Below are 12954 nucleotides of genomic sequence, written 5' to 3'. Positions count from 1 at the left end.
TGTCTTTCGATTTAAACTATGAGAAAGATCTTACTCTAACTCTGCTTACCTTGAAATATTCTTAGTGCCACTGACTTAGCAATTTCAAGTAGATTCAAAGGGTTAAATATGTTTAAGATGACACAAATTGAATGTTCTCAAATATATTTGTTCAAAGGTGTATAGGAGGGAAGTAGAAGAAAATGGCATTGTTCTAGATCCTTTGAAAGCCACACATTCAGTCAAAGGGGTGACCGGGCATGAAGTCTGCCACTATTTCTGGAATGTTGATGTTCGTAATGACTGGGAAAGTAAGTAGCATAGATTTTTATAAGTATAGATACATTTGAAAAAAAGTTCCTTTATTACATTATTTTGTTTTGCTAAATTATGTGTTTTCCTTCTTAGCAACCATTGAAAATTTCCACGTTGTTGAAACCTTAGCCGATAATGCAATCATAATCCACCAGACACATAAGGTAATACTTAATGCTATTAAGTAACAGCTTTTCATAACACTGACAAGCACCATGTATATTAAAAGGAGAGGAAACAACCTTACAGAAATGGTAATCCCTTCTGATGTGGTTTGGTTTATTAAAACATCACTTAAACTGTGTAGCAGGCCAGATCAGATAATGACATATTGTGTCGGTTCTTCCTGTTTAAAACTTGGCATAAACATTTTAGACTTAATATCTTAATATTACTCATAGGCACATTCATTCCTTTGGTACTGAAAGCTTTTTTTAAAGTGGGTGTGATTCTTTCAATAAAAGTGTTATCTTAAAGGAGAGATCATAGCTCATTGATAGCACACACACTTTCCATATTGAAGATTCAGTCCCAGCTGCATGGGGTTGTATCCAGTTGTTGCAAGAGTATTCCCCCCCCCCCCCCTCCTGGACACCCTTTTGCCTCCTGTGAAGGATCAGGTTTAATCTCCTAGACATTTGGGCCATGCTTCTGACGATGTTGGGTGGAGGAGGGAATTATCTAAAAACTCGGTCAAGTTTTAGACACTCTTTCTTCCCAGTGCAACCTTTCATAGCACAGTCCATACAAAGCAGGAGAGCCTCTTATTTTCTTGGAGAAGCTTTTCTGGAGGGACAGGGACTGGAAGGAGTGGTTGCATACAAGCTCAGTCTTTGCAGTAACAGAAATGAGCCACTTGACTTAGGAATATGATGTATCACATATTGGGGAAAAGACGGAATATACATTGGGGCCGGGCTGTGGCGCAGCTGTTGAGCAGCTGCCTTAAATCACTCTGACCATGAGGTCATGAGTTCGAGGCCAGCCCGTGGCGGGGTGAGCACCCGTCAATTAAAAATAAAAAATAGCCCCTGCTCGTTGCTGACCTAGCAACCCGAAAGATAGTTGCATCTATCAAGTAGGAGATAAGGTACCACTAAAGTGGGGAGGCAAGATTAACTAATTTACGACCTGGAATGAGGAAGTGCCGTCAGTGTGGATGATGAAGCAGCTGCTCCCCCCTGTGGCCAGAATCGAACATCCCCTCAGAAGAACGTTAACTTGCCTCTGCGTGTGTCTCTCAGTCTCTGTTTGATGTGTTTATGGGCATTGAATGTTTGCCCTATGTGTGTTATAATGTGATCTGCCCTGAGTCCCCTTCGGGGTGAGAAGGGCGGAATATAAATACTGTAAATAATTCAGCAAAAAAATTAAGTAGATAAATAAATGAATCAAGCAATCAATCACCATCCCCTAATGCCATGCCAGAGAACTTTGCTGTTCACTTTCCAGTTGTGACAAACACTGTAGTCAGGAAGTGATTGAATTGACTCACTATTGTGGGGGTTTGGTGGGCTGTGGAGTGCTGGGCCAGATGCTTTCATGTATTGGCCAATGTACAGCTCTCGAAACTCTGTGGAGTTGCTCTGAAAGCATTGTGGTCAGAGTAGCCTGTGTATTGCCTGTGATGTTCTTGGCCCATTGCCACTCTGAGGACGACAATTCAGAGTAAGGCTTTGGGAGTGAAGAAAGAGGAGGGTGCTAAGTGGAGCACAGTTATAACTTTGGTGTCTTGATTTTTAGCCCTGTTCCTGGAGTTGTTTGGGGCGCTGATTCAGAAAATTGCATTGGATAGACTACATCAGCTCTAGTTTCTTAGATATGGTTATCATGGTTTTCTGTGGGTAAGCAAATTAAGACTGATATATAGCATATGATCTGTTTCTCAAGAACAAGAGCTAATAGGGAAAAACTGGTGCAATCTTTGGAATCAGCACGTCAAATATACCCAGAAACAAAGCTAACACTTGAGCACCAAAATAATAATAATAATAATTATTATTATTATTATTATTATTATTTATTTTTCTACACCGCCACCATCTCCCAGCAGGGACTCGGGGTGGCTACACAGGTCAGAAGCCCCAAATACAAAACAATAATTCAGTTAAACACATTAAAATACAAAGTCAGTAAAAACCAGCAGTTATACAAACAGTTACCTTAACCAAAACAATACGGTAAATCATAAAAACTCAATTAACATATAAATCAGTTAAAAATAAAAACAGTTAAAATAAAGTAAGATAAAATGGACCACCAGGTTGGTGGAGGGGATGGCATGACGGGGCTACCTAAACTAAAGTGCAATGACATAGTTCTAAAGTGCTTTGGGTCAAAGGACAGAGTGTAAACATTCCAGGACCAAAGGGGAGGGAGACGGCCGGCCAATTTGTTGTGAGAAAAGGGACTGTGCGAACAAAGGTGTTATTGATCTGACTTTTAGACAAGGGGAGTCAGTTATTCAAAGGTGCAGTGAAAAAGCCAAGTTTTAAGCTGCTTTTTAAAGGAAGCAAGGGTGGGTGCCTGCCTGATCTCCCCCGGGAGGGAGTACTAGAACCTGGGGGCAACTACTGAAAAGGCCCGCTCCCTCGTCCCCACCAACCGAGCCAGCGATGGTGGCGGGAGCGAGAGAAGGGCCTCTCCAGATGAACGAAGAGATCATGCAGGTTCCTAGGGGGGGATACGGTCACGAAGCTATGTTGGCCAGTGTTATTCAATAGCATAAGAGCCTAATAGTAAAATAATGTGTAAGAGAAGTTTCTTGATGAAAAAAGTATCTCTTTCTGCAAGTACATACTTAAAGGAGGTATTCCTGTGGAGTGTGAAATGGTTTGAGAGGTAGCAGTGGAGTGGCTCTTCTTGAAAAGTTCATTTCTCATACAAGTACTTGTTTTCTTAAAAACTATTAAAATGTCCAGCTTTTAAGAATATTTTTAAAGTCTTAGCATCCTCCTGTTTATTGTGCTTCTTTGAAAGTTGATACAATGGGTAAGACTGAGCTACAAATCTAAATGTTGTCAAAAGGCCCAGTTCTCTCTTGTACCTACTTACTTCTCTGCCAGTCTTTACAGTATGAGGATAATAACATGAAGCTGTCTTGTAAATGTGTGTAAATGCTGTTCGGTGCTATATAAATGCTTAATGTTCTTGTTGTTCCCTCTAGCGAGTATGGCCGGCTTCTCAACGTGATGTCTTGTATTTATCTGCAATTAGAAAAATACCAACTTCCAACGAAAATGAAGATGAAACATGGATTGTCTGTAATTTCTCTGTAGAGCACGACAATGCCCCTGTAAGTGTATTTTCCAGTTCTCCAAGAGTGTTTACTGTTTTACCTGTGCAACCAAGCTTCTTCCCAGGCTGCAAGAAGATAATGCTTTTTTATTTCCAGTGCTGTATTCCACAGCTCTACTGCAAACAATAGAAAGGCTTCCAAATATATAGCTTAAGGGGGCAAGTGAGCTGACGGTTTTATTATTGCCATTTAAACAGCATAACCTAGCTGCTTATGTTCTCTAACAGTTGAACAATCGATGTGTTCGTGCCAAAATAAATATTGCTATGATCTGTCAGACGTTGGTGAGCCCACCAGAAGGAAACAAGAAAATAAGCAGAGACAACATCCTATGCAAGATTACATATGTAGCAAATGGTAAGATATGGAAATGTGAAGATCCAAAAATACAACAAAAAATTATGTAAAACTCTGCATAGTATCAAATCATTACAATTCCTGGGTTTTGTTGCCTTTTAATGCTGCTTGACATTATGGAGAGCTAGCAAAACAAAACAATGGTCATTGTTTCAATAATGTTGATACTTTATTTTTAGTTTGTTGGAATTTTGCCTGCTTCTCAAGCTGGCAGAATCCAAGAGGTTCTTTATTATTCAGGTGTTTCTTACAGTTCAGGTCCTTTTAGCTCCCATTTTTCCTAAAGTAACAAAATAACATTTAATCTCTAAAGAGTGCTAATATTCAATTTTTAGAAATTATTCCAAAGTTTTTCATTTTTTTTTCTGGAAAAAGCTTTCCCTCTTCTTCTGCAACTTCATATTTTAGTTGGCCAAAAAGCACCCTTTTTGTTCTATTAATAAAATCACCTAGTTGTTGCCTACATTGCAGGGAAACCTTTTTATGTATAAAGATGTTGCAGTCCTGGGCAATTCTGGTCAAAATCAGTAATAAGCATCTGAAAAGATTTTATTACCCAATTTTGTTTAAGGAAAAAATACTTGTAAGCTCATTGTTGAACTCTTTCACTGAAGCTTTAACCTACATCTTTTGAGATGAAGATAGCAAAGAGAGATGAGGAAGCAATATACATATTTTATTTTTCAGGACATGCAGTTAAAACCTCCACCAAAAGCCTGAAATAGTTATTTGGATTGAGACAGTACATGTGGCATTCCACTTAATTCATTGGGGTTCCCTTCCTCTAATTTCTGGTACCCTTATCTTGAAAAGCCACCAGTTTCTATTTTAAGACCTCCCAGAACTCCAAATGGCATAGGATCTAGTGTATTTGGCTGACTCAGCAAGAGGGAATCTGCAAGAAATTGCTCATCTTACAGCATTGAAGGTGCTATCTCTTCATACTAGGCAGTCATGAAGTATATACACACACACATTTCAATTCATTGTCCACATAGGACATATGCAGTGAAAATAATGAAAAGTATTGTTATGTCACATAAATTATAAAAATATTTTATTGTTTCTATATTATACTGTTTGATAGTAATTATTGTTAAGAGTGAATGGCAGGTAGAAAGCTTTTGGATGTTTTTTGCTTATGAATTATTGTTGTAGGGACTAAGAACAGGATGTACTATTGGAATTATGTGGTGACAGTGGAGAACATCAGATAGGATTAGTATTTAATTGAAGACATTTGGAGAGATTCCAATTTCTGAAGTGAGATAGAGAAACTGAAAGAAATAGTACTGTAGCTACAGCTGTTATGTGCTGGAGGGCAAAGAGTGAAATAACATATGTAAAACATCTTGAATTTATTTAATAAAATTGCACTCCATATTATATATCATAATGATGTTTCCCCTGTACCCAGAGATAGAACATAAGGTGAGCGATCTTACGTGCAGTTAGTCATGTTAGAACAAGTTATGGCACCAGTAGGGTGAATATGACTAGTTTCAAGTGGGGTTATCGTCAAGTGCTGGTTAGAGGAAGTGATGGTCAACACCATGTTGTGATAGAAGTCTATAAAGTCATAGTATTGGGATGAAGTTGCTTTCCTTGAATTATTCTCATTATTCCAGTCCTTTTAAATGCAGGGGGAGGAACTTGTTGCGCTCAACCTGAATTCAAGTGTAGTAGTGCAAAGAGAGCCATGCAGTGCACTCAACTCTACCCACCATCAGCTCTCACTTTGCTAGCTTTGGACTTGCCCTGTACTGATTTCCTTCTCCTGCATTAATAGCCAATCATAAGGAAAAGGCTCCCAGTTTCCTGCTATAAGTCATCAAAATGTTGCAGTTGCCGTTATTGTTGAAACAATACTATGCTCTGTCCTTTAACTAACAATTAATTGTACTCCTCATTTCTAGTGAACCCTGGTGGCTGGGCCCCAGCTTCTGTGTTACGAGCCGTAGCTAAACGAGAGTATCCCAAATTTTTGAAACGGTTCACATCATATGTGCAAGAGAAGACGGCAGGAAAGCCTATTTTGTTCTAGCATTTGGAGGTATGCACTACTTAAATTTTAAAACTCATTTCACTGTTTCTCCATTAATATTGCTATCAGATGTAATTGGAAACTTGAAATAAAATGTTAATTAGGTTTTGAATTGACATAATAAAGTCGGATGTTTGAAATCCTGCTATGATGGGAATTGAGTAGGATTCTGAAGAGTTTTCAAAACAGCATTGTGTCACAAAATACTCTACCAGAAATTCTCTGCCACCAGAGAAACAAATGAGTGTATACCAGTTGGTTGATGTTCACTTAAGAACCTTGGTGATATCATCACTATTAGCTCTAAAGCAATTCCTCTTTTCTGTCTTGTTGTTTTTCACCACTGGGCTTTCAAACCTTGATTTTAAATTGTCCTTTAAAAGGAAGCTCTGTTTCTGTATTCTCCCTCATGAAACCACAAATGGAAAATTTGCAGAGAAGACAACATAGTCTTTCATGGTGTCATCTTAGCTCAGAGCTTTCCAAACTGTGCTGCAACACAGTAGCGCAGTGTGTAGGTGTGTTGCACAAACCGCTGAGTCTATGGGAAATAAGCAACAAATTGTATGTTTTTAAAATATAAATGAAAGGTTTTCATGAGATCTGTTGTGTCCCCATGCATTTTGTTATTACAGTCAATGTATGTGCCCATATCTCTTTTAAGAGGTTAGTTTAGCCTCCTGAATGACTATGTTGTGAAATGATTCAGGTCTAAAAAGTGTGTTGTCTACATGAAATGTCTGGAAAGCTCTGTCCTAGCTGTTGATGAAGGTGCTCAGAACTGAAGCTCTTTTCATCCATTTTCCCTTCTAGTGATCGGAACAAGGCTGTGTGAACATTCCACATTGGAGAAATGAACCAAAATGAATACTCCAAGCAGGAACGTAGGATCTACAGTCTTATGACCCAAGTCCTGGATTCTGTATTCAGCTGAAGAAATCTTCAGTGCCATGAAGCTGAACTTTCACTATCTTCTGCTAGCTTACTTTGCTCAATTGGTGTGTAATTATAAAAATACATGTTTCGATACATGTATATGGCTTATTTTATTTGCTTGATGTAGAGGAAAAAAACACAGCTTTGGGTCACCAACTTGGTTTATTGCTTTAACTTATGAATAATTTGAAAAGCTTTTTATTTTCTGTGGAACTTCATACGACACTTGCACAGCTCTTGTTTTTGTGTATGCCTAAAAAGCACAAATGAGAAATGCACATATAGCATGTGCTTTATGTACACAAAAACCTGTGTGTTGTAACTTCCCCCGCCAGGTTTTCTGTAAACTGCGTGTCCATCTGGAGGGGATTTGTGTTTGCTTTGTATAATCATAGTTCACTGCTGCTGGTTTCTATGATAAATCATCTTATGTCTTTGAAAATATGAGGGCGGTCAAAATCCTTATTATGACTTTGCCTTTTCTATGGTCCTGCTTCCTATGAAGACCTTTCAGGCTCTGATGAAGTAGGTGTGAAAAGCTTTATTTTTCCCCAGATATCTTTATATTTCTATCGTATTTTTTAGTTGTGTAATATGTACTACAGAGATTTGATTATTGAACATGATCCAGGAATTTCTGAGCAGAAACCATTCAAGAGGGCATAACTGCCAGAGAGTGCCACAGCAATGTCTCCTTGCCTGTATTAGGTCTGAGGGGCCTTTTTTCTTGCGATTTGGTTTCCTGAACCTGCGGAAAGTGACACTGTATGTGAGTTAAGGAAAGCAAATTGGACTCGAGAAGATAACATTCCCAACCTTGAAGAAAGAACAAACATGCAGTTTTCCGGTGCTGCGTCTTTGTTTTTTCTGTCAAATAAAGCTGTGTTATGAAGTTCACATAGAAAACTTTTTACACATGTAATATTTGAGCCATGCCCTGCAATGTAAAGTGTAAAACCCATAAAACCCAGATGCAAAAGTTCCCCTTAGGTGCTGTGAGAACTTCACTTTAAAGGATCTGCCAGTCTTCAGTACTAAGAAACTAACATGAAGAGTAAACTGTAGATAGAGCTGATAGTCCTTTTAAGAAATTGCCTCGCTTGGTGGTGGTGCTTTTAAATGGAGATTATTCAGATGATTTTTTTAGCTGTTTGAGCAGCTTGTGTGTATATATATAGAAAGAAAGAGATGAGATTTGGATATATTTTTGGAAAGAGAGCAGAAAGTCTTATTTCATATAGAGTAGCTCATGCCTGAAAACAAAGACAGTACTTTTTAATGAAGATGCAGCTAATGAAAATCTTTGAGGTTGGAAGCAAATTCTTTCAGTTATGGCAGGTGTTCCTTTGGTACACTCTGGTGACATGTGAAGGTTGATTAATGCACATACAGTCAGTTTTCATGCTTTTTAGATTTCCTTTATTTGCCTTTCTCTAAATAATGTGCATGGAATATGCCTTATTGCAGAGTAACTCTGATCATGATTTGAAAATGTAGAAAAGTGCCTATGGGGTAATGCTAGTAAGGCAAATAAGTCAAGAAATTTGATCTGTTTACTATATCACCAGTAAGCATTTTATATACATTTTCTTATACCTCAGATATGTTTGATCTTTTTACAATCAACTGGAAAAAAATTATTAGTTCACCATAGCCACTGATGGGAACTTCAACAAAAGAATAATGTTTAAGCCCTGAACACAAAACTTACCATTTCTGGTAATGATCATGAAACACATGCAAGTAATTTTAATTTAATTGGATAGCTTTATTTTACAAAGAGATGGAAAGTTTACAAAGCAGTATATAAATCTTAATATCATTAGTTGCATTTGCACTAAATGTGATGTATTTTGCAATTCTGTAAATAAATATTACACTAAAGATACTATTTGTAAAGAATACCTTTTACTTTTAGACAAGTGGTGTCGCTTCATTTGAGCTAGCCCTGCCCAGTTGATCATGGAAGTCCATGGTAAGAGCTGGATGCAACATAAAAACCTTTCCCAAGAACTTCTTGGCAAAAAGCTAATGGGCTTCATCAGTACATACCAGTCAAGTCGGTGTTGTGTCCTTTCTTTCAGAATAGAATTTCTTTCTTTTCCCTCTTTTGACAGAGTCTTTTTAAATTTGTCGTTCTGTCTTTCTGATATACATTCTGTCAACCAGTGTCCTCTTTTGCTTTTGGTAGTAAATGATGAGCCAGCACTCCTGTCCCTTTCATTTTGTATGAACTATTACTTAATCTGTGGATCCAGAGCCTTCTCCAAAGGAAGCTTTATGTTCTCAGCATCTGTTGCCTTGAAAGCCTGAAATCTGCCACTCCCTCACAAATATTTCTATCAAATGCTGGACTTAACTCCTTTTATGTAGTTGTGAGTGAGTTGGGGAGAAAGTCAGGAAACAAGGGCTCTTCATTTCTATCAGATTTTTAAACCATTTTTATTTATTTTTTATTTTTTGCACTCTGACTAAATCTTACACATTTCTTGTGGGAAACGCTATTTCACATTAAAAGAAGTTTGTTTTACCTTATTGGGCTAAGCTGGTTCATAAAGAGGTTGTACTGGTTCACTTGAATCAAATTGTCAAGTCGAACTTTCACTGATCTTTTTGTCAACTGTTGTATAGATGAAGCTGTTTTTGAGTTGCCACTGTTCATCTACATACTCAAAACATGAATCAGTTTTTAGAGTATCTTGAGTGTGTAGAGTGTGACTGTTCTATGATAGCTTTATGATCCTGTTAACTTTAAAGAAAAATCTACATGGAGATGGCTCTTCCATGTTACAATCACAGATTTAAAAGCCAGTATTTAAAAATGAAAAGTATTAAAAAGATATTACAAACAAATCTCTGCTTTGTAGTTATTTGTAGTACCCGATGCTTGATTATTTCATATTTAGTATCATCATGTATTAGTAGAAAAGCTAAGTCTTCCTACATTGCCAACAGTGCTTTAGAGGCATGCATCATGTTGTCTGATGTGTGGGACCTGCAGTTCTTTTCTCCAATGTGCCAAAGACATGTAACCATATATGTGCCAATTGGCTACAGCCATTATCTCCTGGACCATCACCAACCCGTGGACCATCATTGAGCAGGCTTACTTTAGAGTTCAGCTTACTGGACTTAGAAATTTTTATAGAGCATTGCTATTATTTTCTAATTCCATGCAAAGTGTGAAGACAAGTATAAGTTGTCATTTATATGTACACACAATCTCATCATCACAGAAGTGGCCAAATCATCTGTATACGCATGTGCACCAAAAAAGACCCATTCCATGTCGTGAAAGTGTATTTTGTGAAAATACAAGCTTTCTAAACTACAGCATACATAATGAACACATATTGAAATAGAATACTGAATAATTTTTTAATCTCAGATACATTGTGAGGAGGATGATAGGACAACAGTTCTAGCATGACTACTCATCTGGCTTCCATTCATGTTGAACAGTTTGAGATGGCTGTTTTATTTCTACTCCCATGTTCAAAATGGCACTGTGGTTCCTCCTTATAAAGTGGATGGTAAGCTAAATTGCCACCCTTTTCTGCTCCCGGTTACTTTCTCTGGATGACAGAAGAGCAATCCACTCCTTCATGGCTTATTTATTCACTTGCCTGCTGACAAAGCAGGAGTCCAAGTTCTTTTTCAGTTATGTCTGTTCATGAAACTGCCATAATTAGAGTCAACACTCAGAAGAGAGGGTCTGAGTTGATCCAGATGTTAGCTACTGAGATGTCTGTGTCACTGTTACTATCTTTACATACATCTGTGTGTTCTGCCTTAGTTGCAGGTAGAAGAGAAAACACAGGCTTAAGTCAGTCTAGATCTCTCTAAACTGAAGATGCTAAGCAGCTACTTAAAAACATAATTTTGCTCCATTACCTTGAAAAATGTGAGCTACTAAACCTGTGTAAACTACCTAAAGTTCCACCATGCAATTATATCTTATCTCATCATCTGTGACAGGAGTAGTATTTCCAAATCAAAGATTTGCAAGTGTGGAACACTTATCTATCATTCCAGCTGTAGGGAGAACTGTCATTTCAGCTCTGTTGTACTAGAAGGTTAATAACAATCCCTTTTCTTTGCAACCAGTGTGTACCTTTCAACTGCATATACCAGAGCTTTCCCAACATTTTATGCTGGTGCCACACTTTTTAGACATGCATCATTTTGTGACACAGTAATTCAGTTTTACTGGCAATACAAAATTTATACCAATCCTTTAGAAGACATACATATACATAAATAGTAACGAAATGTATGGGGACAAAACATTTCATGAAAACCTATAATTTTTATTTGGAAAAATATGTGATTTGTAAGATAACATTTCCAAGATTACTGTCATTTCTCGTTCTGTTCATGTGATACACCTACACACTGCAGCTAAGGGCTAAGCTAAATATTTAAAGGCACATACATTAATTAGCATACACACAACTACTATATGTCGTACTTGATTAAATAGTCTTCCTTTGGAAGGCAATCATGCTAGGCCACAGGTATATCGCCTATGATGATATAAATATTTACAAATCAAACTGCAGTCTACAAGTCATTCTTGTAGCTGTAACCCTATACACATTTACACAGGAGCAAGTCCCATTGAATTTGGTGGACTTTACTGAAGTATATATATGCATAAGGCTAGTAGTATGGTTTCTACATTTTCTTCCTATCATTCCTTAATTTATAGCATGTCTATAATATTTGATATAATTAAAACTCTTCAATTGTTTAAAACAAGAGTTTTTTAAAAACTGAAAAGATAATACATACAGCCTCCTCCACATACAAAAAACTTGAATGAATAACAGAAAAACAGCTGCACCTGCAGTCAGTCTAGAAATTGATAACTCTTTAGTGCTGCTCTCAACAGAAACTATTTATTAAATATGTCATGGCCTGGGGAAGGAAACGAAAGAAGCTGTCGTCCAGCCCTAGAAAATCAATATCCTTTCCAAACACTGAGAAACGTCAAATGATGCAGAGTTGTTCTCTGCCTAGCTGGTGTGATGTGATGAAAAGGAAGCCGATTGGCTCTCCTACCTCTGGTGAGTCTATTCCATGGTGACTGTAGAAAAGGGCTTGAGCTAATATGAAAACCTCACTGTCTGCAAAGCAGTGTTGGAGGATAAGCAACTCATATCCATATATTCTCAAACAGTGAGTTTCACTTGCAGTTGGGAGATTTTCTGGTTTTTTTAAGCACCAGTAAAAGTTTTTTTTCCTATCTATGTAGACTCTTAATCCAATCGACGTTTTCATATTGTAGAACTTGAGTTGATAGAAATCTATACTATAATGGAGGAAGTTAATTTGGTTTGCTGCTCAGGTTCTCAAGTTCACTATGGTAAGCTACTATTCACATATTCAATATACATTAGTATATTTAAATTAACTTCTATATAATTTTAGCTGAATCATTGTAGGTCCTCCATCTACTATGTAATCAGTACTTCTAATATACCAACAATTCATATTTGCTAATATTAAGCCCAAAATGAATTTACTTAAAAAAATATATTCTAAGGGAAGTTTAGAAAATATTTTAGATGCACAGCACTCAGTGTATAAGGGTTTTCTCCTTTTATTTTCTACTTGGGAAATCTTGGAACCCTAATATGGATCTGAGAAACAATCTCCATCCCTCTCACATAAAAGCTATGGTTAAATAATAAAATTTATTCAAATTAAAAATCAATGAATTTGCAAAGAAGTAAAAAGCACAACATAGGCAATAGCACAAAAGTATCACCAAATCCTAAAATGGTCAGTGCCCCTCAGGTTGAAAGGTGTTCATTAAAGTCTAAATATGCCTCTATGTTGTTGAGCCACAGCACCCCCTCCCCAAAGATTTATAAGCCATAAAGAGACTCCAAGCAATATATATTATTTTTTCTTTATTTTTAAAACATTTTCAGTGGCTCCAAAGCTGTGAAATGCCAAACACTAGAGGTTTTGGAATGGACCTAGCAGCTACTGTACCCTAAAAACTTTATCAAATCTA

General features: G+C 37.2%; 1 protein-coding gene across 6 annotated transcripts in view; it reads left to right on the top strand.

Annotated features, from left to right (window-relative positions):
• The window catches only part of cert1 (ceramide transporter 1), an 80615-nt gene extending 70833 nt beyond the window's left edge, over positions 1–9782 (top strand). For all 6 annotated transcript variants that reach the window (XM_003216254.4, XM_008102942.3, XM_062972334.1 and 3 more), the window contains 6 exons: positions 158–290; positions 388–458; positions 3461–3589; positions 3820–3949; positions 5866–6002; positions 6807–9782. In XM_003216254.4, the coding sequence (XP_003216302.1) occupies positions 158–290; positions 388–458; positions 3461–3589; positions 3820–3949; positions 5866–5993 (591 nt within the window). In that variant the 3' untranslated portion in view covers positions 5994–6002; positions 6807–9782. The remainder of the gene's footprint in view (positions 1–157; positions 291–387; positions 459–3460; positions 3590–3819; positions 3950–5865; positions 6003–6806) is intronic.
• The last annotated feature ends 3172 nt before the right edge of the window (positions 9783–12954 follow it).

This window comes from Anolis carolinensis, chromosome 2, assembly GCF_035594765.1.
Source record: "Anolis carolinensis isolate JA03-04 chromosome 2, rAnoCar3.1.pri, whole genome shotgun sequence".
Taxonomy (NCBI): domain Eukaryota; kingdom Metazoa; phylum Chordata; class Lepidosauria; order Squamata; family Dactyloidae; genus Anolis; species Anolis carolinensis.
This window is presented reverse-complemented; position numbering and strand designations above follow the sequence as displayed.